The sequence below is a fragment of the Magallana gigas genome, chromosome 2 (genome assembly GCF_963853765.1).
Source record: "Magallana gigas chromosome 2, xbMagGiga1.1, whole genome shotgun sequence".
NCBI classification, from domain to species: Eukaryota; Metazoa; Mollusca; class Bivalvia; order Ostreida; family Ostreidae; genus Magallana; species Magallana gigas.
In genome coordinates, this window is record NC_088854.1 from 23,075,417 (window position 1) to 23,103,221 (window position 27,805).

The following is a 27,805-nucleotide window of genomic DNA, read 5'->3' on the forward strand; positions in this document are numbered from 1 at the left end:
TAGTGGGCATGGGGACAGGCCCCCTCCCAATGCTACTGAGGGGCCTGACGATAATGTGTCTGACGATAAAGGTCAAAACGCTGCATATTACATCTACAACATTTTTTTCGTTATCATTACGTAAGTTTCAGATAATGTGTGAAATACTGAGCAGACACCCCCCCCCCCCCCTTGCCTTTTATTCGCGAAGACATTTTGTTTTTTTTACAAATATAAAGAAGAAATATTTGCCATACTAATTAGTTCTACTGTAGATTAGAATCAAAGTTGAATGTCGGGATTGGTATTTAAGGTAAACAAATAAAATGAATTAAGTCGGGTTAGATATTCCGAGTTGTATGTATACATTGGGTAAAAGTGGACTGGTGGTGTCATGAAATAGAACGAAATCATTTTACCATGGCCTCAGTAGCACGAAATCCTGGTTATAAGTATGACATAGTTTATAGACAGATATTTTACGCGGATGTGTTTTATTTATAAATGTAGAGAAATACTAGTACCTACCTCCTACGTGGGAGGGATGCAAGACTTTTCGTGACCCGGACCTTTCGTGACTTGGTTCACACGACGTTTCGTGACCCAGACCTTTCGGGTCCTGGATCTTTCGTGACCTACATTACGACGTTTAGGGACTTGATAAATATTTCTTTATTAAACCGTTGGGAAATACAAAACCTCGTTATTTTTTTATTATCATAACTCATATATAAAAAAAAAACATCGAAGAAACACAAAACCAAAACCATTGTGCAATTGTGACAAAAAAAAATTCACGTAACGTTATTCCGTGAATAAAAGCAGTTAAAAACAACTAACTACAAAGAGGATATATATGATTAATATAATAATTAAATATAAACACGAAGAAATAAGGTAGATTTGTAAACATATTAATTTATTTCCTATATAGAACAGTAATATAATTACGTATACACAACATCAAAGGTACTGTACTTAAGCATGTGTTATCCTATGTGTACCTTGTTTTAATTGCTAAAACAACAAGATGACAGCGGGGTATTCCTAGTATACATGGAAGGGGCTACCAGGTGCTATTAGACGGTGTATTACCCGTACACATAGAAGGGGTGAGGTACTAATTATGAGGAGGTAATTAATGAAGAGACCTTGTCAACACATGGGCTTCCCAATGTCACTTTTTCTTGCGACTTCAAGAAGACAACAGCGAAGACAACATGAATGGTAAGTAAAATATATGTTTTACATTATAAACACATATATTTAAAATAACAAATTAGAAAAGAAAGTAAATATGTAAATACTATGCATATATTAATTGTTTGTAGATTTATAAAGTTCACTTGAATCCCCTATAAAATAATATCTACATGTATAATTATGAAACTAATTAAGATATTACCATTATACTCTGACTATTTATGGAATATTTATGAAACATTTTAATTTTATGACCAAGGCACCACATCAATTGATTATTTTTAAATATTATTAAATAGCTGACAATTAAAATGAAAACAGAGGTAAAAAAACTTAATTTGTAAACTGCATTAACTAACCTTGTAAACTGCATTATATTTCATATTCTAAAAAATTATTTTGACTTGATGAACAACAAATTCTTTTATTTTTAGGTAAAACAGAATGCAAGACAGAATATCTTCACCTGTTCAGCCCCTCGCATAGTGGAAGAAGTGATGTCGAAATCTGCAGACGTAAATGCACCCCCAGCCAGCAGACCAAAACCAGCCAACCTCACAAGAATGGCGAACAGAGTGAGGCTTACAAAGAGACCCAAGGACCCAAAGGACTTGGACTTTGAGGTAAATAAATATAAGTTTAAGAGATCAAATGTGTTCTTATTATAATTGTTTTTGATAGTTTGTGTCATTAAATATTTATAATATTGACAAACTTTTATTGTATCTTTTAGCTGGATCAACAGTTTTTGGAGGACCAGATCCCCAACTTTAAGACGCTTGATGTCTATGCATCTGGACAGAGACACCTGCTAGTCTACTCGGAACACCAGCTTGAACTCCTGTCCAAGGCAAAGACTTGGTATATGGACTCCACCTTCCATGTAGTGAAGAAGCCATGGACCCAGCTTCTCAGCATCCATGCCTTCATTCGAAGTGGCCAGCACATGAAGCAGGTTCCTCTGGTATTCTGCTTCATGTCTAGGAAGAGGAAGGAGGACTATTATGAGGTATTGTAGTACTTATAATGTAGTGTTATATCAGTACATGTATCACCACAATAAATATTTCAATCTTCCGAAAGCAAATAAATTCCTAAAATGAATCAAGAATTTATCCATAATGCAATTCAATTCTTTTGCAGATACTTCGCCAGATTGACCATCTTCTTCCAGAGCAAATCTGTCTGCAGGGTTTTGTGGTCGACTTTGAAGCGGCAATGTGGAGAGCCATCCAGGATCGTTTCCCTGGATTCATCATTCAAGGTTGTGCGTTTCACTGGACCCAAGCTGTCTTCCGGAAAGTGCAAGAATTAGGGTTGCAGGTAAAGGCTATTGTCTTAATTAATGTTTCCATTGGAAAAAAATCTATTAGCTTGATAACAAATTGGTAATAATGATAACAAATTGAAAATAATGTATGTATAATGTTCACGAGTCTATTGTCTTAATTAATGTTTCCATAGTAAAAATATTCTATTAGCTTGATAATAAATTGGTAATAATGATAACAAATTGAACATAATGTATGTATAATGTTATTTTTATAATCACTGGAAAGTAATACTGTTTTTCATTTTTTTTCAGAGAGCTTACAATGAGAGAGGGGACATATTCTCCTTCCTGAGGCAGGTGATGGCACTACCCTAGTACCTACCTCCTACGTGGGAGGGATGCAAGACTTTTCGTGACCCGGACCTTTCGTGACTTGGTTCACACGACGTTTCGTGACCCAGACCTTTCGGGTCCTGGATCTTTCGTGACCTACATTACGACGTTTAGGGACTTGATAAATATTTCTTTATTAAACCGTTGGGAAATACAAAACCTCGTTATTTTTTTATTATCATAACTCATATATAAAAAAAAAAACATCGAAGAAACACAAAACCAAAACCATTATACAATTGTGACAAAAAAAAATTCACGTAACGTTATTCCGTGAATAAAAGCAGTTAAAAACAACTAACTACAAAGAGGATATATATGATTAATATAATAATTAAATATAAACACGAAGAAATAAGGTAGATTTGTAAACATATTAATTTATTTCCTATATAGAACAGTAAATAAATATAATTACGTATACACAACATCAAAGGTACTGTACTTAAGCATGTGTTATCCTATGTGTACCTTGTTTTAATTGCTAAAACAACAAGATGACAGCGGGGTATTCCTAGTATACATGGAAGGGGCTACCAGGTGCTATTAGACGGTGTATTACCCGTACACATAGAAGGGGTGAGGTACTAATTATGAGGAGGTTAATGAAGAGACCTTGTCAACACATGGGCTTCCCAATGTCACTTTTTCTTGCGACTTCAAGAAGACAACAGCGAAGACAACATGAATGGTAAGTAAAATATATGTTTTACATTATAAACACATATATTTAAAATAACAAATTAGAAAAGAAAGTAAATATGTAAATACTATGCATATATTAATTGTTTGTAGATTTATAAAGTTCACTTGAATCCCCTATAAAATAATATCTACATGTATAATTATGAAACTCATTAAGATATTACCATTATACTCTGACTATTTATGGAATATTTATGAAACATTTTAATTTTATGACCAAGGCACCACATCAATTGATTATTTTTAAATATTATTAAATAGCTGACAATTAAAATGAAAACAGAGGTAAAAAAACTTAATTTGTAAACTGCATTAACTAACCTTGTAAACTGCATTATATTTCATATTCTAAAAAATTATTTTGACTTGATGAACAACAAATTCTTTTATTTTTAGGTAAAACAGAATGCAAGACAGAATATCTTCACCTGTTCAGCCCCTCGCATAGTGGAAGAAGTGATGTCGAAATCTGCAAACGTAAATGCACCCCCAGCCAGCAGACCAAAACCAGCCAACCTCACAAGAATGGCGAACAGAGTGAGGCTTACAAAGAGACCCAAGGACCCAAAGGACTTGGACTTTGAGGTAAATGAATATAAGTTTAAGAGATCAAATGTGTTCTTATTATAATTGTTTTTGATAGTTTGTGTCATTAAATATTTATAATATTGACAAACTTTTATTGTATCTTTTAGCTGGATCAACAGTTTTTGGAGGACCAGATCCCCAACTTTAAGACGCTTGATGTCTATGCATCTGGACAGAGACACCTGCTAGTCTACTCGGAACACCAGCTTGAACTCCTGTCCAAGGCAAAGACTTGGTATATGGACTCCACCTTCCATGTAGTGAAGAAGCCATGGACCCAGCTTCTCAGCATCCATGCCTTCATTTGAAGTGGCCAGCACATGAAGCAGGTTCCTCTGGTATTCTGCTTCATGTCTAGGAAGAGGAAGGAGGACTATTATGAGGTATTGTAGTACTTATAATGTAGTGTTATATCAGTACATGTATCACCACAATAAATATTTCAATCTTCCGAAAGCAAATAAATTCCTAAAATGAATCAAGAATTTATCCATAATGCAATTCAATTCTTTTGCAGATACTTCGCCAGATTGACCATCTTCTTCCAGAGCAAATCTGTCTGCAGGGTTTTGTGGTCGACTTTGAAGCGGCAATGTGGAGAGCCATCCAGGATCGTTTCCCTGGATTCATCATTCAAGGTTGTGCGTTTCACTGGACCCAAGCTGTCTTCCGGAAAGTGCAAGAATTAGGGTTGCAGGTAAAGGCTATTGTCTTAATTAATGTTTCCATTGGAAAAAAAATTCTATTAGCTTGATAACAAATTGGTAATAATGATAACAAATTGAAAATAATGTATGTATAATGTTCACGAGTCTATTGTCTTAATTAATGTTTCCATAGTAAAAAAAATTCTATTAGCTTGATAATAAATTGGTAATAATGATAACAAATTGAACATAATGTATGTATAATGTTATTTTTATAATCACTGGAAAGTAATACTGTTTTTCATTTTTTTTCAGAGAGCTTACAATGAGAGAGGGGACATATTCTCCTCCCTGAGGCAGGTGATGGCACTACCCTTTCTTCCGCCTGAACACATTGTGCCAGTGTTCCAACACTTGGAGCAGAGGGCAAGGTCCAACTTGCTGATCACCTTCATGGATTACATCTGGAGACAGTGGATAACCAATCCTGTATTTCCTGTGAAGAACTGGAGTGTATTCATGCTTTCTGTGAGGACTAATAATGACCTTGAAGGCTGGCACAACCGCCTCAACCGACATGTGAACCAGCAAGGGCCTGTGCCGTTCTATCTTCTTCTGACCGAGCTCTACAAAGAAGCGGAGAACATTCCCCTGCAGGCAAGGCTGCTCTCTGAGGGAAAGATGGAACGTCTCCACCGAAAGAAGTCTCGAGAACTGAATGGAAGACTTTTCCAGAAGTGGGAGGAGTACAACAATGGAGGAGTCTCGACTACACAACTCCTGCGTTTTTGTGCATCCTTGTATGGGCCAGTTCCAGTGTAAATGTAGCAGTTAATGTGATTATGCAGTAGTGATGTGCAATGCTGTTGCACATAACTTTGTAGTGCTTGTTATGTAACTGTTATTTGTTCATGCGCATGTGATTGATTTTGATGTGCATAATGTTTTGATGTGTAATGCTGATTTTGATTATGCATTATGTTTTGATATGTAGTGCTTATAGCTGTTTGTAGATGCAGTACTAGTATTGTTATTTCACAGATTTAATTACCTCTAAATAATGTCATGTCTTACTGTTTCTATGCCTGTTATAGCTTTATTAAATATTAAAGGAGTACAACTTATCATTGAATTTGTTTCCTTCATAATGTTAAATAATGGCCAAGTAAAAGAAGGTAGGATGCCTGTCACAGTGGTTTTTTTTAGTACATTGTACTATATTGACTTCGATGAGAAGAAGAAATATATAAATTATTGTCAAAAAAGACACCCAAGCAACAAGATACTAATTATATATAAGATATGACCCTAAATGCATAATATGTCCACCCAGCCTTATACATGGGTTTATATGATTAACAATGACAATGAAGACAACTTCCTAATAAATATGATAAGGGTACAAGTCTTGAAATGTTAGAATTATACACACTAGGTACAATGGTATCCATTATATAACGTTAATGAAAAGACACCGGAATACCATATTATCATCGACATGATAGAACTAATTTCATATTATGTTATAACTACAATGCGACAGTTGATTTAGATTTATTAATCAAATAATTTAACATCATATAAAAATGACGAATTAAACTTACTTTTTATCATCCATGAAAAAGTTTTACTTACTCACGATATCACGTACGATCAATCCGCATTTCCTCTGATTTATTAGGAATTGATTAACTGTATTACATTATTAATTACGCAAAAAATAATTACGTTACTGTATAACATACTTAATGTTAAATCTTTATATTTTCTCAAGTCCCGAAACATCTTATTCTAGGTCTCGAAACATGTTAGTCACGAAACATCTTGGTCACGAAAAATCTTATAAGGTCTCGGAACGTCCGGGTCACGAACCGTCTTGGTCACGAAACGTCTAGAATTCCGTGGGAGTACCCAACTGATAACATTAATTTTATATCTGTATATATGTAACATCAGCTATACATGAGTTATGCAGAGAAACCCCATAGATTCCAACTACTGTATATCAATTCTACCATGGATAAATGGATATCCCATTCCCATTCTGGTGACCCCTATCTTTGCTTTTTACATACTTTTAAAAAGCCTTGGCTAGCAAAATTTAAGATGCTCTTAACCAGATTTGAAGGACTGGCTGGCCATGGCAAGTTTTAGTGAAAGTTATCCTCCATCAAGAAATATAGGAAAATATTAAAATTAGTTAGAATGTATGTTAGTTACAGCAGAGACATAAATAACAGAGATTGGCAACTGATTGAAATCTCTATTGTAAATTTTTCCCAGTTTAAATCAGTATATCTTTCTAGTAAACAATTATATCGAAATATAAACAGCTAAAACCAATTACCAAAACATTCAAAATATTATATTTTCATGAGTTTATGTCATACAAACAATATTAAAAGAGGAGTTTTAGGAGGCAGTTGGCTACCCGTCTTCTGAGATTTTGCCGATGTTTTATAGCTGGCCATTACAATGTATATTTTCTAAATATTAATCTTATTTTTCAATTTTTTGTTTCTAGAATGTCTAAAACCTATGCACACTTTTCGTTAAAACAATATACTTTTGGTTTAAGATCATTATCTCAGTTAAATAAAATGTAGTTCTCAAAGTAAGGTTGGTTCCGTACCATTTTTTAACAACAAAACAAGCTAATGGCGGAGTTGCCAATCTCCGTTATTTATGTCTCTGGTTACAGCAATAACTTATGGATTTTTTCTTGACATCTACATGTAAATATTATCACAGGCACCTGACGTTATATATTTTTCTCATTACTAAAAATAAAATACCCCAATCAAAGTATTATTAGGTAGGGAATATATTCTTTATTACTAGAAATATAATATATAATGCAATTTGTTTACCACCCTGAGCCTCCTTAATCTGATACATGTTGACATTGCATGCTGCCAATTTAAATATTTTCGAGAATCGGATTAGGTCAAACAAACTTTTATATATATTAGCTTCTAATATGATAATACAGTCATTATAGTTGCCACTAATTCTATAGACTCACAATCAGAGGTCTTAATATAGCTTCAATGGCAACACATTGCTTTTGTAATAGAGGAAGACGAATGATCTAGACTTGAACCCAGAACCCTTCAGTTTACAAACCCACGCTTTTCCAATTGAGATCAAAGGTCAACCCACTAGCTAGTGTTAGTAGGAGCATGGCAGTACTGAGCCTATATTATATCTAATATACAGTACAGATCAGACCCAACTCAACAGAAAGTAGATCCCAACTAAACTCTGGGTTTACATTTGGGGTCTGCTTGGGGTTTACTCTGGGTTTACTAGAGCAGACCCAGAGTTAACCCTGAATAAACCCAAAGTAAACCCAGAGTGGACACAGAGAGTAAACCTCCATCAAAAGTAGACCCCTAAAAGCAGATGCAACATGTGCATTTCGAATATACATGGGGTGGGAATTAGAGGCCGTAAGATGGTAAGATAAAAGACCTGCCTGCTTCACACTTCAGTCGTACAGTGGACCTCATAGCATACCCCAAATAAACCCCTAGTGGACCCAAAGTAAAGCCCGAATAGACACAAATTATCAAATAGCAGACCCAGAGTAAACCCTGGGTTTAGTTGAGGTTTGCTCTGGTGTTATATGTAGGTGGGAACTGGTCGGTACTGTACACACCATTACACTCTTCCTGCTCTTCTGTTGAGATTTCCATACCATGAGACCCTTTAAACCACTCCACATGGGTTATTTTGTCAATGTAATAGATAAGGAGGGATGACCACAACTAGGCTTGAACTGAGGACCCATCAGTTTAAAAGCCAATGCTCTACCAACTGATCTAAAGGGTTAACCCACTAGCTAGTGCTAGTAGGAGTGTGGCAGTACTGAACCTATTATATAGCTAATATACACACTATTACACTTTGATTTTATTATTTTTAAAGTAAACTTTTAAGGATTTTTCTTGAGAGTCGAATAAAATATTATAGTGCTTAAAGCCTTAAATAGAGACAATCACTTGCTTTTACACACATTTACAGTTTCAATATGTGACCTAGTGTATAGAAAGTGCATGCACATGTACAAATTTTATTTTCTTGGGTATTTTGTGGTGATCTACATTGATTATATTTGATAACCAAATACTTCTTTGAAAACATTCAAATTGAATGTAATTTACCCAAAAAAATTATAAAAGTTTTTTAATATTATTGATTAATTTAATTTAATATTATTGTTTTTTTATATTAAATAAAGGGGAATGTTTTTTATACATGTATTTACAATTTCATTGATAACAATATGCTTTGTTTTAGATATGAATAAGGTACAATGCATTTCTATTTTTTTATGTTTTTACATGCACTTTATTTTTTAACTCCAGGCACATAAGTATGAATTCTTTGTGAAGTTTTACTGATAATTTTGCATGCAATGAAGAAAATTATTATATCATAATATCAAATATAAAAAAAAAAAAAAAATTGCTAAAATAAAAAGAACAGACAAAACAACATCAACCTGTTTCATTGTGTTTATATTAAACTGCAAAATAGAAACAAAATTTATTACTCAATTTAAAAACAAATATACTGAAATATGTTTACAATAAAAAAAAAAAAAAAACAAAAACATTGTGGCTGCTGTGTTGGTACATGTACACATGTTTGTCAACAATTTTTGTTTCCTTTTTTTTTAGGAGAATTTCTCGTCACTTTTTGAAAACTTGTGGATTTAAGCTTCTCTCCGTGGATGAGACAGCGGTGGAGGCTGTAGTTAGACATCCTGGTCCAACAATGTCAGACTACGACGTCTACGGTAAGGACTCCAAAAACATTTACTAACATAAACTTGAGTACATATAGCTGGCCATCATTGTTTCTAAAACTACCCTGACAGAAAAATATGGTTAGATCTGTTGATAAGAATTTTTGTTTATCATAGAACTATATTTTTTAAATTTTCTTTTTAAATAAAACTGCATGTGGATGCTAATACAATGTGTAGATATTTCTTTCAATTTGATAAAAATGTGTTGTGCATGAATTAACTTTATTGTGTATTTCCAGCTTTTAAATTAATGATTCATTGTTAGCTTAAGTACACTTTTACATGCAAAAATAAAACTTTGGTGATACAGATGTATCCTGAAATGCTATTTCCCTGTTCATTTTATAAAACTGAATGATATTCATGTAATAAAGGGAATAATACCAAGACATCAATATAACATCAAGAAGAGGTGATGGCATGAAAGCCTTTTGTCAAAATATTTCCTTGCAGTTTTTCAAAAGTTGAAATAGATCCTAGATGTTACTGTTCCTTAGTTTGATTTTTTTTAAATGTATGTTTATATATAGTTTTACATTTACATGTACTCTAGTATTTTTATCATTATATTTTTTTTTAATCGAATTATTAAGAAAAAAATTTCACTAGAAGTTAATGAGGAAATGTGTTTTTTAGGGCAGCCAAAATTATGGAACATGATGAACCTCGTGGTATCAGGCCGCATGTTTGTTCATCATCAGCCACTTGATGAAACGGGAAGAACATTCCGAGACTTTGAAAAATTGACGAGTGATCGATTAACTTTCCTGGTGACATCAGAAGTCTGCTTCACAAAGGCTCTTTATGATCCTGATGTACCCAAAAGTTCACTGTTGACAACAGTCAGGGGAGGTTACATTGGGAACACATCTTTTAATTCCCACTCTTTTATGAAAACTGAAAGCAATGAACTGCTGATAAGTAACGTCAATCAAGTTGTCAGCATAGACATGGAGACAAGGCGACCGAAGCCTCTTCCAGATTGGTGGAAGGTTAAATATGCAGTGTCAGCAAAAAAGTTTGAGTCCTACAAACTAGAGAAGTTCCCAAAGGGAGAGAACACAAGTGTTTACCATGTGAAAGTGGCCTGGAGTGATACAGACATGAATAATCATGCTACATGGAGTGCATATGTGAGGTACGCTAAGGATGCTGCTCACCATGCTGTCAGAACTGGTTCTCTGCCAGACTCTGAGGAAAATCTAGGGAAGGGAATCAGCAAAATTCAGTCACATTACTTAGGAGAGTGCTTGGAAGGAGATGAACTTACAGTGTACATTTGGGAAGATTCAGGGGAATGCTATCAGCTAAAATGTCATATTGATAAGAATGAGGAATGTATATTTCAAACAATTATTTCATTTTTTAGCTAAATACTGTAACATAAGTTCTAAAATCAGGTCATATTACATGTATATAATTAAAAGAAAACTGTAATCATATACATGTAAATAATATGTTGATAGAATTATGAAATATCCAAAATAAAACATTAAAGGAGATTGATGAACTTGTCATTTGCTAGTGGCATACACACGTTCATGTTTATTGTTATGGCGGGCTGAAGTGTGAATTGTTTAAAGATTGTCTTACAATTCAACTATTTGTTTGATATATAAAATGTTACAATGAAAAACATGTAATAATATATATGGCCGGGAGTCAAAATGTGATAATTTGCAGGAGCACAAGAAGTAAAAAATTGCCACAGTAGATGAATGCCGATAAGTTCACTTTTGTGAACAAATTATGGTAATGCAGTTGTAGAATTCAAACGTCATATTAATTAAAGGACTATGTGCGGTTTTATGCATTTTTTGCCCCCCAAATTAAAGTTTTATAAAGAGCTTTAAAAATAAGGTGAAAGATAGTTAGAATCATATTCAAAAATAAGGGTGCTAAAGATTATCACCACAATGACGTCATAATGTAGAAATGACGTCATGAAGATTGCCTAATTTTGATATATTGATGTTTTGTAGCAAAATATGGGTGTTTTCTGGTGGTTTTTCAACTGGGAAACATCGAGCGCAGGCTTGCTCAAGTACCTTTTTTTAGTATAATGTGTATAATTATACCCCCGCATCCCAGATTCACAGTATTAAAAATTATTCTCGTAGAAAATCTTGCATTCACCAAGATAAAATACAATTATGTTAACGGTAAAATACAAATTTCAAAAATATTACAGACAAATGAAATCAAAATATTACTCGGTCAGCATAAAGTCACTAAATGAATTTATATATAAATCATATGCACTTTATGTTTTATAGAATGTTTTCTTTTATTTTCGGGTTTTTTTTTTCAAATGTTGTAGGAAGACCTGCATATTGTACTTGAAGATATGAAAAAACCCCCAAAGAAATTCACGAGTTTATTAAACGCACAAATAATATAGTTACACAATAAATAATTGTCCTTGTAATTGTGGAATGTACAAATGCAACACATATAGATGCCACATCTTTAACATTTTTAATAAAAACAACTTTTCTTAATAAAATCGTAATGTACTATTAATTTTAAAAATTATCATATGTACACCACAATGAGAAATATCTCTAATACTCAATTATAAATCGTTGCAAATTCTAAGGTCAAAGGTGACATTGTTTATGAAAAAAATATTTTCATAAAACTATATACATGTAATAAACATTTGTAATGAAATGATAAAATTAATCACATGTAAACCAAGAACTTGCTACATGTATATCTTTGTGTATTCAAATAAGCATAATTATTAGTCGGGTATATAAACAATCACACTTACTGCTTCAACGTAGTATTTATTTTCAATACAAATTTCTGGGTAATATAAAAAGAAATAAAAAAGAAAAAGAAACATTTATGTACCTGTAAGCTAATTGTTGTCGGTAATTTATGATTTTCCATTAAGAGTGCTCAACAAGTGATATAAACAATTAACAAATATAGTTTCCACAATTAAAGTAACTCTAATCTTAAATTCAATATTATGTAGCCCTCGCCATAATCAAAATTAATAAAAAATATTTAGTAAAGACATTAATCTGTACTCTCTAGAGCAAGAAAAGAAAATGGGCTAAAAAAAGCAACAAATTAACATATGAACGGATCAATGTTTAAATGTTATAATTATTAATGGATAACATCATCAGTATTGAATAAATCATTCAAAACTTGCATATATTTACTCAAATAAATAAACACAACATATTAGTTTCAGTTACACATATTCTATTCTATAATTACATTCAAATTCATATCAAATTTTTGATTTAAAAGTTAAAACTACCTTTAAACCTAATGGTGATTAAAGGCAAAGTGTGCGTATGATAATTTTGGGTTTTGGTATTGACACTTTGTCTTCCTTCTTTTAAAAAAAAAATACAATTGTTCAACATCATAATTATACATATTCTGACATATCATAAAGTAAAAATTTTGTCTTCATTTTACTGGTGCTGTTCATGTAAATTCTGAAAATCTCTGCACAAATCTTTTAAAATTGCACTAAATTGTTTCTACAGCATTAATACTTTATATCAAAATAGTTCTGTATAGGGTATACTTTCACCCTTTTAAACCTCCATAACCAGTACGGTTTTAAAGGTTAGGAAGTTTTGATCTGACACATTCAAGAATTTTCTCCGCTAAGTCAATGGCTTCTTCAGCCTGGGCAGCATTGTACACCTCCGAGGGTACTCTCATACCATCTTCACTAGGAACGGCATCAGGGTACCGCATCTGGAAATAGTTGCCCGTAACTCCCTCTAGACGAAAGGCAAGCCCTGACAACTCAGAGTCATTTATACAACTCGTTAGAGCAGGAAGTCTGTGTATTTGGACAACTTGATCTGCATCGATTTGAAACTGCAACGCCTTCAATGCTTTTTCTGCAGACTGCAATACATTAAGATTTAACCTTAACCTTACTTAATACAAGCAGCAAAATATTAGTACGGCAAAGACAAAATAAAATTCATTTTAACCAGATTTCCGTAGGAAAATTCTGGTTATTGAAAATGGCGGGCGGCTACCAAAAGTGATGCCCCTTTTGTACGGATAACTCGGATAGGAAGGTTTTTGTTTTACAGACCTATTGTACATATATCAGAGATGTGCATACTACTTTGATTTAGATTTTGTAAATTTATTTAAAAAAATACCAGCTGTTTAACTTTTTTTTTTTGCAGAATATTGCACATTGGGTACCCCTTTTGTACGGATAAATCATACAGTTTTCAAGATAGCAATTTTTTTATTTGTAGATCAATTGTTCATACCAAGGTACATATTACTTGGATTTTTGAGTTTTGGTAATTTATTTTTTGCAAAATATTATTATAAATATAATATATAAAGTACCTATTCTCTCTCTCTCTCTCTCTCTCTCTCTCTCTCTCTCTCTCTCTCTCTCTCTCTCTCTCTCTCTCTCTCTCTCTCTCTCTCTATATATATATATATAACACTGTGCCAGATAATTATGCCAGTGCCAAGGTGGCATTTTTGCATCCTGTTAAAGTTGCATCTATCGAAAAATTCAAATATGCCATATGATAGACCATTGCTTAAAGAGTAACAACCACCTTTGATATCATTGTATCTCAAGTGTCTGGTGAGTTATTTATCTTTCAAAAATAAATTCCTATAGGAAAGTAATTTTTCCGATAGGAAAAGCAATATTCCTATAGGTAATTTGAAATTTCCTATCGGAATACAAAGACTTCCTATAGGAATTTCAATTCCGATGGGATTTGATAAAATCCAATTGGAAAACTACATGTCTAAATAAATTCCTACAGGAAATACCATTCTCCTATTGGAAATATAATTCCTATAGGACTTTTAAAAAATCCTATAGGATTTCAACATTTCCTGTAGGAGAATCAATTTTCCTATGGGAATTATCTTTTCATTATATATATATATATATATATATATATATATATATATATATATATATATATATATATATATATATATATATATACAGTTATCAAGTCAAGTTATCAGTCACAAAAGAAAAGTTAAACAGCTGGTATTTTTTTAATAATATATATATATATATATATATATATATATATATATATATATATATATATATATATATATATATATATATATATATATATATATATATATTTATATATATATATAAAGCACTAAAAATAACCAACGACACGAACAATAAAGTAAAATATTGTCAAATTTTCGGGACAACCCGTCCCTTCTTCAGGACAACAAAATAAAAACTACATAAGAAAGAAGAAAAACATCTACAAAACTAGCACTAAACTAAACTAAATAATATATAAAAACTAGATAAAGTTTAAACACCGGATCAAAACGTGGCAGCTACATCTTTATATTTAAGAATTCGAGCCCGAGAAAGAAAAATCCCGTCCGACGCAGCGGACGGTCTGTGAAGAAGTGCTGAAAGATAACGCGAACGAATTAACTTGCTAATTGGGGGTTGCTGTTTATTAAGTTGTACTAGTAAGATAATTCGTAGTGAAAGTTTGTAGGGAAGATTGGCCCTGTTATATATATATATATATATATATATATATATATATATATATATATATATATATATATATATATATATATATATATATATATATCAGAGAAGTGCATAGTACTTGAATTTTTGGGGAGTTGAATTATTAATCTAGAGGTCACATTTTCAACTGATTTTCGATATACGAAATACCGAGCCCGAATTTAAACTAATTGACCCCCATTCTCTCTGCCTTATTATTATTTTCGTAAATTACTCAAATTTGAAACAGAATTTGACTATTGTATAATTATTTATCGTTTGAAAACTTTTAGAGCATTACTCCACATGATACGAAATCAAAATAGATAAACTATTATTCTTTACTTTAGTTCATGTGTTTGTAATACCGGTATTGAAGAGAAAAGAAAATATTCCAGATAAACGTCATGATATACAAAGAATGCATCTTCAAACAATAAAAGTTGCTGTTCAAACGATAACTGTTGCCCATATGTTCAAACAATAACTAGCTCTTCTACAAGGGTAACTGCAAATTGAAAATTTGTAATATTTGATGGACACCCTATTTTAACAAATAAGACCAACTGTTCTTCAGATAATTCTTAACATCATCTTTCTGACCCCTGTAGATTAAGATGTGAACTCGAGACAACCACATACATCTATTAGTACGCTTATCTCAAAGTTATACTGTAAACGTATTACATTTGGCAATGAATTCTATTTAGCGTTTTTGGCGGAAAACGGCGTCGGCTAAATCAAGTATATCGCCAAATGTAAACTATATACAGTAGGTAGCTAAAAAGGTACATTTAGAAATGCACTAAATCAAATCCACGTTAACTTTTTGAAAAATCATATTCCGCCAATTATCGTACACGTTAAATATTGTACGTTTACAGTTTATTATATTAGAAGCTATTTCTTGAGAAATTATTTTGAAAAACCTAGCTACACATGTACCCTATTTTATTTTTTACCACAACTATGGGTATAACCCTTTATTTAAAAAAAAAAGCCGAAAATCTTTTTTTAAAAAATGCTTTTTGCCAGGCTTAGTTGCATTTAAGAAATAAGATAAGAATGTAAAAAGTTAACATCTTTTAACAGAGAAATAACAAAGACAACGGACACGTTTTGACCAGAAAAGCTCTTAAAGATCTTTAAAAGATTTAACTGCCATTTAAATCTCTTGAAAGTTCATCTTCTGAATCTTCTTTTAGCGTGAAATACATGTAAAAGTTGATATTTATTTTTTGTAAATCTTCTGAAACACAGTTTCATGGTTGATAAACGACCATTGTCAATTCTCTTAACATTTTAAACGATATGGAAAACTTTTCTTTTGAACTGAAAGAAATTTGGACTTCGTCGCAAATTCATCACATGATCAGAGTTTGAAATGTGTTTTTGTTAATAAATGTAGGACAAAGATAAGATAAAGGTGTAATTGTTTGCTCATTTCTCAAAGATGAATTGCACACTTATCATAGCATAGCATGACATGCTACATTTATCGAAATCATAAAAACAACATAAAAAAGTAAATATTGAAAATACAAAGCAGTTTGCAGCGTACCTGATGACATTTATAACATGCCCAATTGTATGCTCCCTGTTGACTTTTATCAGATGTTGAGGCCTGAAAGTCATATTCTGCTTGCCGAAACCATATTTTTGCCTGTTCCGGTTGAGAACCTTTTAACTTTAGCGGACCGAAAAAATCATTAAAGTTACTACCACTTTGTTCTTCCATGGATACGCAATTTATTCGATTTACCCCATGAATTTCACCAAGTTGATAAACATTTGTTGTAAACTGTGATTTTGGAAATACTTCGTTTGGATCAAACATGCACATTGCTTCATTATCAAAAGATTGACGATTTTCTAGTTCTCGATTGACAAATTCAATGAATAAAGTTAATTCTTGTAAGTTTTCTTTGTTTTCTAGGTGTTTGTCAGGATGATATTGAAGCAGAAGTCGTTTTAAAATTCTCTTAAATTCTCGATTTCCTCTTTCAAAAGCACTTCTTAAAACATTTGTGATGTAATTTTTTATCTCATCAAAGTTCCAATTTAACACAACTGCATTATTTACTACTTCCTTATTTCCGGTGACAATCTTGTTTTTAATAAATTTGTATAATTTCGATGCTTCAACTGGGATGCGTTGTCCACTTCCAATGTCAATTAAATAGCTTATTGTCCAAAAATCCTCAATTGGATACTCATCCTTCCTGCCATTTATTTCAATAACTTTTGCTAAAATATATTCAGACTCAGTATCAGAATCATATTCTTCATCGATGACATGATCAAATATTTCATAAGCAACATACTCTTCAGAAGCTATATATGTGCAGGAGTAGTCTAAAAGATAATGAAGATCAGTGGGGACAACATTGCCAAGCTCTGGCATAAACAAAAGTAATGTCAATCTATTGTCTCTGCTGCTGCAAATGTCCAGACTGTCTAATTCCCTTTCCATTCCATTCGGATTTTTTATGTATCTTAATATATCTAAAAGATGAATATGATTATCCTTTAATGGTTTACCGAGAAAAACATTTAGGCTTTTCAACCAAGTAGAATTATTTACAGTTCCGTTTGCGTCAAAGTAAATGATAAGCTTTGTCAATTCTATATGATCACTTTCTGTGGTTGAAAAAACAGTTTTTCTTTTGATGGTGTTTGGCAATACTTTACCCTCGAAGGTCATGATAGTTTTAAGTTTCTCAACACATTTCACTTCAACCGACTGAAGACGTTTCTGAATTTCAATTGCATGTTCTTCGCTAAAAGAATTTCCATTCTGGTATAGTTCATCTCTGATAAGTCTGCATACACCAAAGAAAAAACTCGGACTACGTAGAAACGTTTGTAGTTTCTTTGCATAGTCTGATGAAATGATTGCCGTCTTACATTCTGAATCCAGTTGTTCAAGTACTACCTTTGACAGTAAACGTGGCCTATGGTTTTCTGGAAGTTTATTTATTATAGACAAAGGGTCATAAATTTTCATGCCCAACACATCACATTCAATGAAGAATTCTATATCAGGCATGTCGTTCCCAATTCTATCCTCTATAAGTCTGTCATCAGTGAAAACTAATTCATTACTTTTTACCAAAGATTTACTTTTGCTAAGAAGATAGAGAACTGGTACATTGAAATCATCCGCTTTTTCCGAATTGAGTTTAGCAAACAGAATTTTGATTGCTTTTTCAATACAAGATCTATCATTTTGATGCAAAATTTCATGTTTGGACTTCTTCCATATTTTAGACAAGATATGAGCCAGATGGTTACATGTCAAAGATTTTGCTGCTCCATGGCCCTCAAAAACAGGAAAGAAATTCTCAAAACACGTAGAGGCTTTGTACAAATAAGGCGGTATTTCTTCATGTTCACGGATATCTAGGACAACATTCTCAGGTTTAACTAGCATTTTTCTCTCCTTTATAAATATGAATGGAATGGATTTCAAAATATATACAGAATCGAAACATGCATGTTCTTGCAAAAAAGTGTAGATTTTACTCATCATTTTTGTTACTGTTATTTCAATCGAACTTTTTTCAGTACAAATATCCTTGATTTTGTCTTCAAGAGCATTGCATACATTTTTTGTGTGATCTAATACACAACTGAGAGGTGGAATACTCAAAAGTCCAAATCTATCAACAGCAACGTTGATATCAGCTGTACGCATATTATCAGTGATATCCTTTGAAATAATTTCCAACTTTGTCCACACTAAATCTTCATACACTGGCAATGTAGAACCTCGGAAACAAAGAAGTCGACTTTTCCTTTCGAATCTCAAGTTACTTTTCAAAGCTAAAGTCAGATAATCTTGTTGTATTTCATGGGGTGTAAGGAATTTTGCGTTTGCAATATGTTGCAAAAATGAATAATTTTCATGCAACTCCAAGTTATCAAAGAGAATGCGAACCATTTGTTTAGAATTTTTTCTTACAATGTCACTAAAATCTTTGGCATTTGAAAGTCTTTCCAAACGTTTCACAAAGTTTACAAAAATATCCGGTGTCATTTCACTTTTCATTCCACAATGCACCAAAAACTCTTCCCAATCCTCTTCATCAAATGGAGTTGGAGGAAGCTCATTTAAACAACATAATTGGTTTTCTATTTTGAAAATCTCTTTACGAGGATTAAAAAAATCAGATGCCTTCGCCAGACCTCCACGTCTGACTGGTATGAATGCGATATTCTGCAATAGATCCTCCAACGATGATAATTTTCGACAATTTTCCCTACTTGAATTATACTTCAATTGAGGTAGGATAATATCCTTGATAAATTTCAAGTGCTGTAGAATGGCTTTTGAAGGCATGTGATTAAACTTTGGCAAAACATGATTGATGTACATATCTGTAGGATTCTGTGCAATGCAACCTATATATTCAAAAAAACTTAATGGTATATCATTGTGTTTTAAGAACACTAATGATATATTCTGTCCAAATTCAACAAGACCGTCAAGAGGCATCTTTTTAGGCACCACAATTACATCAATATCTTCTTCTGATAATGTCATGAACATGTCAGCTAAACCACAATAAAACGGTAGGCATCTTAGTTTCTTTCTGCAGTCGGTGGTTTCTTTTAATATTTCATAATGTCTTACAAAAAAAAGTAGCATTTTCATGCAAGCATTCTTTTCAAGATTCAAATTCAATCTGTTAAAATACAGACAATCTAATATATCTTGGACATTGTCCACCGTTGCCAACAATTCAATGGAGATCTCTAAAATATTTTCTGGATAAGAAACTTTTCTTCCATGGTAAATTAAATCGTCGTCATCAAAAATAGGAACATTTAACTGTTTCAAAGCTGATTGCTCGGGGCAGTTCAATTTTGGTAATATTTTCAGAACATATTTTCCTTTATTCAAAGGATATAATTTGTATGTCTTGTCAGCATATTTAACAGGCAAAAAGCTGCAATTTCCCATGTACATAACCAGGGTGCTACAAAATTGTGCAACAAGATGTTCGAAATCATCCTGTTCATTATCTGTATTTGCTGTTCTGAGTTTTTTCAGTTCGAATTCTTTTTTTATATGTACAATACATGTTGAGAGAAAATCCCAAAAACTATCAATCCATTTCTTATTTGGTAAACAAGGTCCTTCTTTATCCCAAATTTTTATTCTTCCTTGACGAAACTCTTCTGGGATATTATCAACAATTAGATTTGAAAAATCTTCGATTCCCAAAATTGTCACAAAATTTTCAAATACCTTTGATTGAAGCATATAGAATTGTTCTAAATGTACAAATTTGTCAGCGGAAAATGGCAAAAGATCCACTTTTTTTGTCAAAAACATTTGATTTGTTTCCACAAATTCATGAATTTTAAGAGATTCAGATACGAGAAGAGGGACGTTTTGAAAGTCCAAAGCTGTTAAATTACTATCTTTCAGACAATAATTTAAAATTTGTTTTATCCAATTAATATTTCTGAAACGTGTTTTAGACACGTTTATGTTGACTTGCTCAATCCTACATTTGTCATTCAAGTTAGAACGAAACGATTTTAAAAATTCTAGTACTGCTTTTGGGGAAACAGTCTGGACATTAACTTTGGCATCTTTCATGCTTTTAAAAATCCAAAGTGGAGACTCAATTATTTTCATTCCAAGATCTTTCAGAATACTTGACAGTATTTTCGAATTTTTCGGTTTCATGTTTTCATTAAAACAATTTTCTGAGTCGTCTCTATACCGGTATGATATAGTATTGAAATAAGCTGGAAAAGCACCGAACTGCAAGGAAACCCATATAATTTCCATGTTGTCTCCTTTTGTAACTAAAGTTGGTGCTTTTTTTCTCCTAAAATCATAATTTTGTGTTTCTGTGTCATTCTCCTGCTGCTTCTCAAATGAAATTTCCTTATCTTTGCACATTTTTTTCACGATAGGAAAAACACAGCAATTTGTTTCAGCAATTCTTGTGTATAATGTTTTTGTAAGGTGCTGCCAAATATTTCCTTCACTATTTTTCATGCAAGGGAATACTTGATGAAATTGATTTAACTGCGACCATAGTGTTTTGGATATACCTCTGGTAAAAAGCGTTGCTTTCAAATAATGGAAAACCGAAATATATGTTGGTAGAATTACGTTTTCAATCAAACATTTGTTCCAACACGTTTTTAAATCTTGGTTTTCATCATTGTCCCACCAAATGTTTCGACGTGTCTCATTATCTAAAGCAAAATGTCCATTTATTAGAACGGGTAATCCAGTTTGCAAAGGTAACGGCAGAAAGCAATATACTCGAGAGTTTTTCAGCTTTTCATCCACAAATGTTAATTCATCACTAGTCTGTGTTAACCTTTTGTTTACTATGCTGAATGCTACACCAGAAATTGGTAACAAGGCTAGTCTTTTCTCTTCATAAGCAGTTTGAACTTTTATTGGAATAACATTCTTATCCATAAACCCAAAACCATTAACAACAAGCCATTTTTGTATAAACTGTCCATTGATGTTTACGTTCAGTTCATATGTGAATTCTTTTCTGTCTACACGACATACATACAAACTGTCTGTTTTCATTTCTTTTTGAACTTTCCGTGATAAGGTGTGCAGATTTTCTTTGCTTACTTTGTTTGATATTTCAGCTGTTACAATAAATTCCCTTTCCAACAATCCATCTTCTTTTACTGTAGAAATACTCACATGTCTAACATTGTGAAGAAATACAAGACAGTCAGCAATCTCGCATTTTAATTTGTTTAAAAGATCCGTCAATTCATCAATATTAACAGTTCTTTGTGAAAGTAATGAATCGTTATTGCAGCGAAGTGGAAATCGAAACAAAGTTCCACGTGATGATTTCCAAATGCCGGTTTCTTCTAAATAGCAAGGGATCATGTCAGTGTATTTTTCTGCTAATAATTTCGACGCATTTTGAAATCTTCTGCCTGGTCTTTGTACTGGAGATGTAGGAATATATTTTCGTTGAGGATCTAAGACACACAGGTTATCAAAATTGTTTTCCATGTCTCTTGTGATAAATGATGGAACGTCTGTGATACTATAAACAACGTTAAATCCAACTCCGTATTGTCCTGTACACGTGAGATCGTCTCTTTTGTTCCCAATTCCTAAATTTTGAATGCCACACAGGTCTTCCTCCGTGAATACACTATCATTATAAACACAAAGAGCAGGACCCTGGAGTTTTTTCCAGGCATCGCTTAATATATGATCAGTGCCATGGCATCTGATATCTTTAATAAAATGCAACTCTGTTGCTCCTACATCATCAGCATTTTGTAGCAGTTCTTTCAATATACAGGCTTCTGGATATCCATCTAAAATTCGATTTATTCGATTTGTCAGCTCCTCATGTTGTCCAAACTCATGACCAAATTCTTCAGAGTCGTTCAAAATACTCTGATCTCTTTTTGATTTGATTCTTGCCATTTCTGCTACTTTAAGAGATATTGTTTTATTTAAAATTTTCATTGATTCAGTAGTAGCGATCCAATCAAAATCATTAATGCATAAATCATTAACATGACATAAATATCCATTTGTATCTGGGAGATGCAGATTGTCCACTGGGATTGAATCGCAATTTTCAAAAAGAGTTGTCAATCTTGAGACCAGCCCTACTGTGTCCGGTGGCAACTGCTTTCCATCATATTTATTTTTGATTTCTAATAATGCGTCAATGATGTCAACAGACTCAAACGATTTTCGGACCCCAACCTTTTCCATCAACGTAGTAAAGTGATCTGCATACTTCGGGCTTAATCCAAACAAATATGGACTGCAGTCTTGCTTCAGTGAAAATACAACTTGTTTTGGATAGACAAACTTTCTTTCAGTCACAACACATGGGATATTTGGTAAATCGTCATTTACGAACGTTACGACATCTGGATCCGTCAATCGTTTTGTAATTGTTATATATATTTCTCTACTCATATCTTCAATCTCTTTGATTTGAGCATTTTCAGGTGCTCTTGTCATTTCATTGATTTGGAGTTTTAGAGTCTGTATATCTATATCTTCTTCTTTTTTCACCCCCAGCAGATGTAGCTCGTCTTTGTAAAAAGACAATTCCTCATGTTCTAAAAGTAAAGGTTGAGAACAGCCAACTAATTTTAGAAGAGATGGAAAATATAACTTGCATGGTTTTTCAAACCTTTCAAGTCTATTTTGAACGCCTTTATGGTCCGAACATTGAGAAACTTTTTCTGGCGAGACTTCATTGTTCCATTGAATAGGTGGCCAATCAATCGGTTTACTCTCTACCGGTAAGAAAGGTATATCAGACAGGTGATGTATAGCTTCCATGTCATAGCTTATGTAACTGAGAACAGTTTTCGAACGAAGAAAAGCACATTCAGTACACTTTGTTGAAAGATTTGAAACGTCTTTCGCCTGTGATAGCAAAAGGTCCATCTGCATTTTATTTTTCATCATTCCAAGACTTACAAGCGTATCTAAATCCTTTTCTCCACAAAATATTTTTGCAGGAAAACTGTTATCTTCCGGTAGGAATATTCCCGATATTAAGGAGTAAGGATGAACTAGGTGTTTAGGAGTCTTTCGAAGACCATGCAGACTGGAAGAAATACAATTGCTGGCTTGCAACGCAGTTAAAATTCTCTGGTTTCCTGAGCGAAGTGCTTCTAACACTATTTTGTCATAGTCATCTCCTGGAAACTTAGCAATATTAGGTAGAAACGAATCAATGATGAATCTTTCATAAGAAACCACATGTTCAAGGAAATACGTTTTGTGACAAATTTCTAAATTTTTGTAAATTTCATTTGGAATTTCTGTAATGATTTTTTCATCAAGTGGATTTTGTTTTAATATATCAAATGCAAACTTGTTTAAATGATTGTCTGATTTAATATCTAAATGCAGAAAAATGCACTCCTGAAATGATTTGTACCCTTTATGTGTTTTAAAAACAGGTAACATCCGCTGAACAATTGATTTATAAAACTCTATTTGTAAAGTTCTCCAAAGACAATCTTCATTATCAAAAAGTGGCCATAATTCATAACCATTGTACATTGGAGTTTCTGCTAAAGTTTCTTCGTTTATCTCCATTAATAGTTCCAAAATAGCCTCTAGTGTTGCATCAGACAGCAGAGAATCATTCCAAACATATTGTTTTCTGTATTCTTTGTCATCTTCGGTCTCAGTGAGAAGTCGTTGACGATCCGAGGAAATAGCGAATGTTCCATTTACATGATAAGCTAATGTGCTTTTTATCGGCATTGGTAAAAAGCAAAATATGTGACTCGTGTCATAAAATCCAAATTTTTTCAAAACTGGTTTCCTTTCCCCCAAAAATATCGGAGAAAAACGATCATTCTGTCTGTCATACGGAATTCCAACACTTGCAAGCGGAAGTGCACCGTCACTTTTCTTTTCGTGAAACATTTCTAAAGCCTTGTTTTTTCCGATAGCCCAAGATATTATCCAGTTTGTTTCTTCTACAAATTTTGAGGTTCGCTCAACCCAAAGGTGACCTTCACTAAACAAATTTATCTTCGTTTTGACAGTTACAGGAAAAGTTGTTGTTTGCATTCCTGCATAACAATGCTGAGTAGCCGCCATCAATATGTTGTTTTCGCATTTATTCATTGCGTGTTCATGGTTTTCTTTTTTTACTGTAAGTACTAATTGCATTTCTTTGTCAGGACTTACGCAATTACTATCGACATGAAAGATTTTTATTTGTCTGACATTTTGTGTAAAAAGAATCATATTTCCACAAGTTCTACAAAACTGTTTCATAAGTTTTTCCATTTCTTTAGAAGAATATTCTTTGTTGCTAATATCGCTAGTCCTAGCTTGATGTTTCGTTCGGAGGGGGAATCTGAACAATGTGCCTTCATAGTTTTTGTTCTCCGTAAATATTGATGAACTGAATCCAAACACATTTTGGTATGGCTTAAACTGATTCTCTAATTTTCGAAGCATTACCCGATTTCTCAGATTTAGCTTAATGCCCGGATTTCTTTCATTTCTAATTACGTCTTTTAAATATTTTCCATGTGGATCTAAATACACCAAATGAGTTCCGCTTACAAAACTGGGAAGATCTGTTAGATTATACACTGAATTGAATCCCAACCCGAATTTTCCTATTTTTGTGGTGTCTTGTTTTTTCGATGCTCCACCAAGCTTCTGTATGTTTTTAAAATCAGTGGACGAAAAAACTGCATTGTTAAATACCCAAAAGGCCGGTCCTTGGCATTCTTTCATCTCATTGTCCAAGAGACAACTTTTAGCATCTTCGTTTTCCCTTTCATCGTAAAGAAAATTTACTTCGGACGCACCAGCATCATCTGCATTTTGAATAAGTTCTTTTGGTACAGAAAGACCATCAGAATATCCTTCTTCTAAAAGAAGATTTAACCGCTGTGTCAGAGGCTCAGATTGTCCAAAGTCTGAACAGATTTCCTCAGCGTCTGATAAAGTCAGCTGTTTCAATGACTTTACACCAATTTTTTTCGCAGTGACATTGTCAATTTCTGGGTGAATCAGGCAAAACTTATCTTCCTCTGTAAATGTTCTAATGAACCAATCTAAATCTGAATATGCACATTCTTTAGCAAATTCGAACTCCAATTTATCTGAGCTCAGCGATTGAATGGGCACTTTGATTTTATCTTTTATAACAGATATTTCTTTTTCTGAGAGCTCTGACAACTTTTTCAGAATTGTTTCTGCCTTTATTAAATCATCTTTGCTGTCGGATTCATTTTTTTTATCCAATTGAACTTTTTCAATTTTATTTAGAGACTCAACAAATAGAGAACTCGATTGACTTTTTTTGCAACCAAACTTTTCAAACATATCCTTCAATGCAATGTATTCTTTTGGCAAAGGGATGAAATATGGTTTCAAATCAATATCTGATTTTTTGCGATCTATATAAATGCTACTAGCTGGCAAAAATCCTTTTTCTGTAAAAACGCAATTGACAGGAAGCAGCTGAACAAAATCACTATGTTTTTGTCTTGCTAAATACTGATAAACTTTCTCCATCATAAAACTATATCCTGTGTGTTCATCCTCATCATAACACATTACAATGTTGTGAAAATGTTTGATTACATCCAACATCGCTGGTTGCGTAGATCCAAAAAACTCCTCCCATTCTGTTTTTGGTGTCGGAAGCACTGATCCAATAATAAATATATACTGTGAACTACACATCATCTCAAAAGAGACAAATGTTTCTGGATTTGTGTACCAGTCCATTGACTTTGGATAATTGGTATCCCTCTCTTCTTTAAACGGCACAATTTTGAATGTGTAAATTTGCTGTACAATTTGAGGTTCCTGTCTTAAAATTTTTAACAGAGCTTTGGATTTTTTTTCCTTTGAGACTGTCGTATTCTTTTCAAAGTTTTGACACGTGTGAAAAATGTCTAGCAGAAACTCTTTACTTTGACTTTTCTGAAACGTCAAGTTGCAAAGAAGAGACATGTTTTTTTCACTCTCTTCAGGAAATCTGAACTCACCAAGAAACAAATCTTTAAGAACCAAATCATTTGGATCATATAGCTCATTTGCACTGTAAAGCTGTTTGGCTCCATTTTTTATAAATTTGACTTTATTCAAGAGTGTTTGAATCTTCTCCCAATTTCTAAGTTCTGATCTTTTCCCTAACACATAAAAACAAAACTTGCGTTTGTCATCATCATTGGCTTTAAGAAGTCGTTCATCATTTTCTTTCAGCAAACTCTGTACACAGTCAGTTAAATCAAACTTGGAGGCATTCAGCTCAAGTAAAAGTCTTTCTTCAAGTCTGCTTGTAGACATAATCATTTTCGTCGGAAACTGAATTGGAAAATCCCTGTTTCCAATGAAAACTCTGTCACATTGATGTAAAGATGTGTAATCAAAACAAATTGTATGAGCATTTGAAAAACATTTGAATATGTTGAGTTTTCGTAAGGATGACATCAATGATTTTTTTATTGAATCTGGTAAGAATTCTTTGAACCATTCTTTTTCTGGGTCAGTGCTTTGCTTGTTAAATAAAACCAGACAATTTGTAGTACATCTTTCCAAAACTTTACTCTTTCCTTCACTATTTAATTCTTGAGCAATCCCTTTTCCTGGCGCTAGCAAATAACTGTCATGAAAAGTCGTATCCACAACCCAAATTTTGAAATATGCCAATGTTTTTATGTGACAAGCATCTGTGCCTGTCTCACAAACAAACGATTCAGAAATCTTTTTCAGTTCATCTGATTCCTTAGTTTTAACAAGACACAACTCTTGCACATGGTCAAGTGAGGTTTGTTGCCGATTTGTAAGATATTGCCATACTTTAGCAAGCCATATGTCTCCAAAAATTGCACTTGAATGTCTAAGCAGCATTGGCTTATCAGTATTACTTTGTGCATTTTTTACAATGTCGTTTAAAAACAGAAACCAAGTACTCGAACACATATTTTGAAAGGCATAGTAACCTACAAAGTAAAAAAAGAAGCATAACTACAAAAACAACCGTAAGATTAATATTTTCGCATCATTTACAGTGACTTTAAATGATTGGAATCATTAACAGTGACTTTAAATAATTTGAAAATGATCTTCTCAAAGTTGAGAAAAATACATTTTTGTTATCAATGTTAAAATAATCATATTGTTCTGCTCAAAG

General features: G+C 32.9%; 3 protein-coding genes and 1 pseudogene across 7 annotated transcripts in view; 3 read left to right on the top strand and 1 right to left on the bottom strand.

Annotated features, from left to right (window-relative positions):
• Nucleotides 1–27,805, bottom strand: part of LOC117681472 (sacsin-like) — a 166,813-nt gene that overhangs the window by 106,942 nt on the left and 32,066 nt on the right. For 2 of the 5 annotated variants that reach the window (XR_010710898.1, XR_010710896.1), the window contains exons 6-7: nucleotides 16,696–27,614; nucleotides 12,005–13,492 (exon numbers count right to left, since the gene is read on the bottom strand). The exons of 1 other annotated variant lie outside the window; for it this stretch is intronic. Coding sequence is in view for 1 of the 4 variants with exons in the window: in XM_066075677.1 (XP_065931749.1) it covers nucleotides 13,395–13,492 (98 nt within the window). In the remaining 3 variants the exon portion in view is untranslated. Of the gene's footprint in view, nucleotides 1–12,004; nucleotides 13,493–16,695; nucleotides 27,615–27,805 lie in introns of those variants that run through there. 2 more of the 5 variants (XR_010710897.1, XM_066075677.1) reach the window with 2 other exon arrangements.
• Nucleotides 329–11,118, top strand: LOC105330015 (uncharacterized). The gene is made up of 3 exons (XM_066075682.1): nucleotides 329–431; nucleotides 9,474–9,592; nucleotides 10,241–11,118. The coding sequence occupies exons 1-3, from the start codon at nucleotides 400–402 to the stop codon at nucleotides 10,975–10,977; spliced, it is 888 nt and encodes a 295-aa protein (XP_065931754.1). The 5' UTR covers nucleotides 329–399; the 3' UTR covers nucleotides 10,978–11,118.
• On the top strand, nucleotides 1,488–2,887 carry LOC136272578 (uncharacterized; annotated as a pseudogene).
• Nucleotides 4,383–5,610, top strand: LOC105320121 (uncharacterized). Its single transcript, XM_034446205.2, has 3 exons — nucleotides 4,383–4,524; nucleotides 4,659–4,838; nucleotides 5,104–5,610. The coding sequence occupies exons 1-3, from the start codon at nucleotides 4,462–4,464 to the stop codon at nucleotides 5,608–5,610; spliced, it is 750 nt and encodes a 249-aa protein (XP_034302096.2). The 5' UTR covers nucleotides 4,383–4,461.

Bases quoted from the DNA above. Each gene is read 5' to 3' on its own strand.
- LOC105330015 (XM_066075682.1), top strand. From the start codon at position 400: ATGGCCTCAGTAGCACGAAATCCTGGTTATAA. The intron at 432-9,473 runs GTATGACATAGT...CTTTTTTTTTAG, and splicing joins GCACGAAATCCTGGTTATAA to GAGAATTTCTCGTCACTTTT. The intron at 9,593-10,240 runs GTAAGGACTCCA...TGTGTTTTTTAG, and splicing joins GTCAGACTACGACGTCTACG to GGCAGCCAAAATTATGGAAC.
- LOC105320121 (XM_034446205.2), top strand. From the start codon at position 4,462: ATGAAGCAGGTTCCTCTGGTATTCTGCTTCATGTCTAGGAAGAGGAAG. The intron at 4,525-4,658 runs GTATTGTAGTAC...ATTCTTTTGCAG, and splicing joins GGAAGGAGGACTATTATGAG to ATACTTCGCCAGATTGACCA. The intron at 4,839-5,103 runs GTAAAGGCTATT...ATTTTTTTTCAG, and splicing joins TGCAAGAATTAGGGTTGCAG to AGAGCTTACAATGAGAGAGG.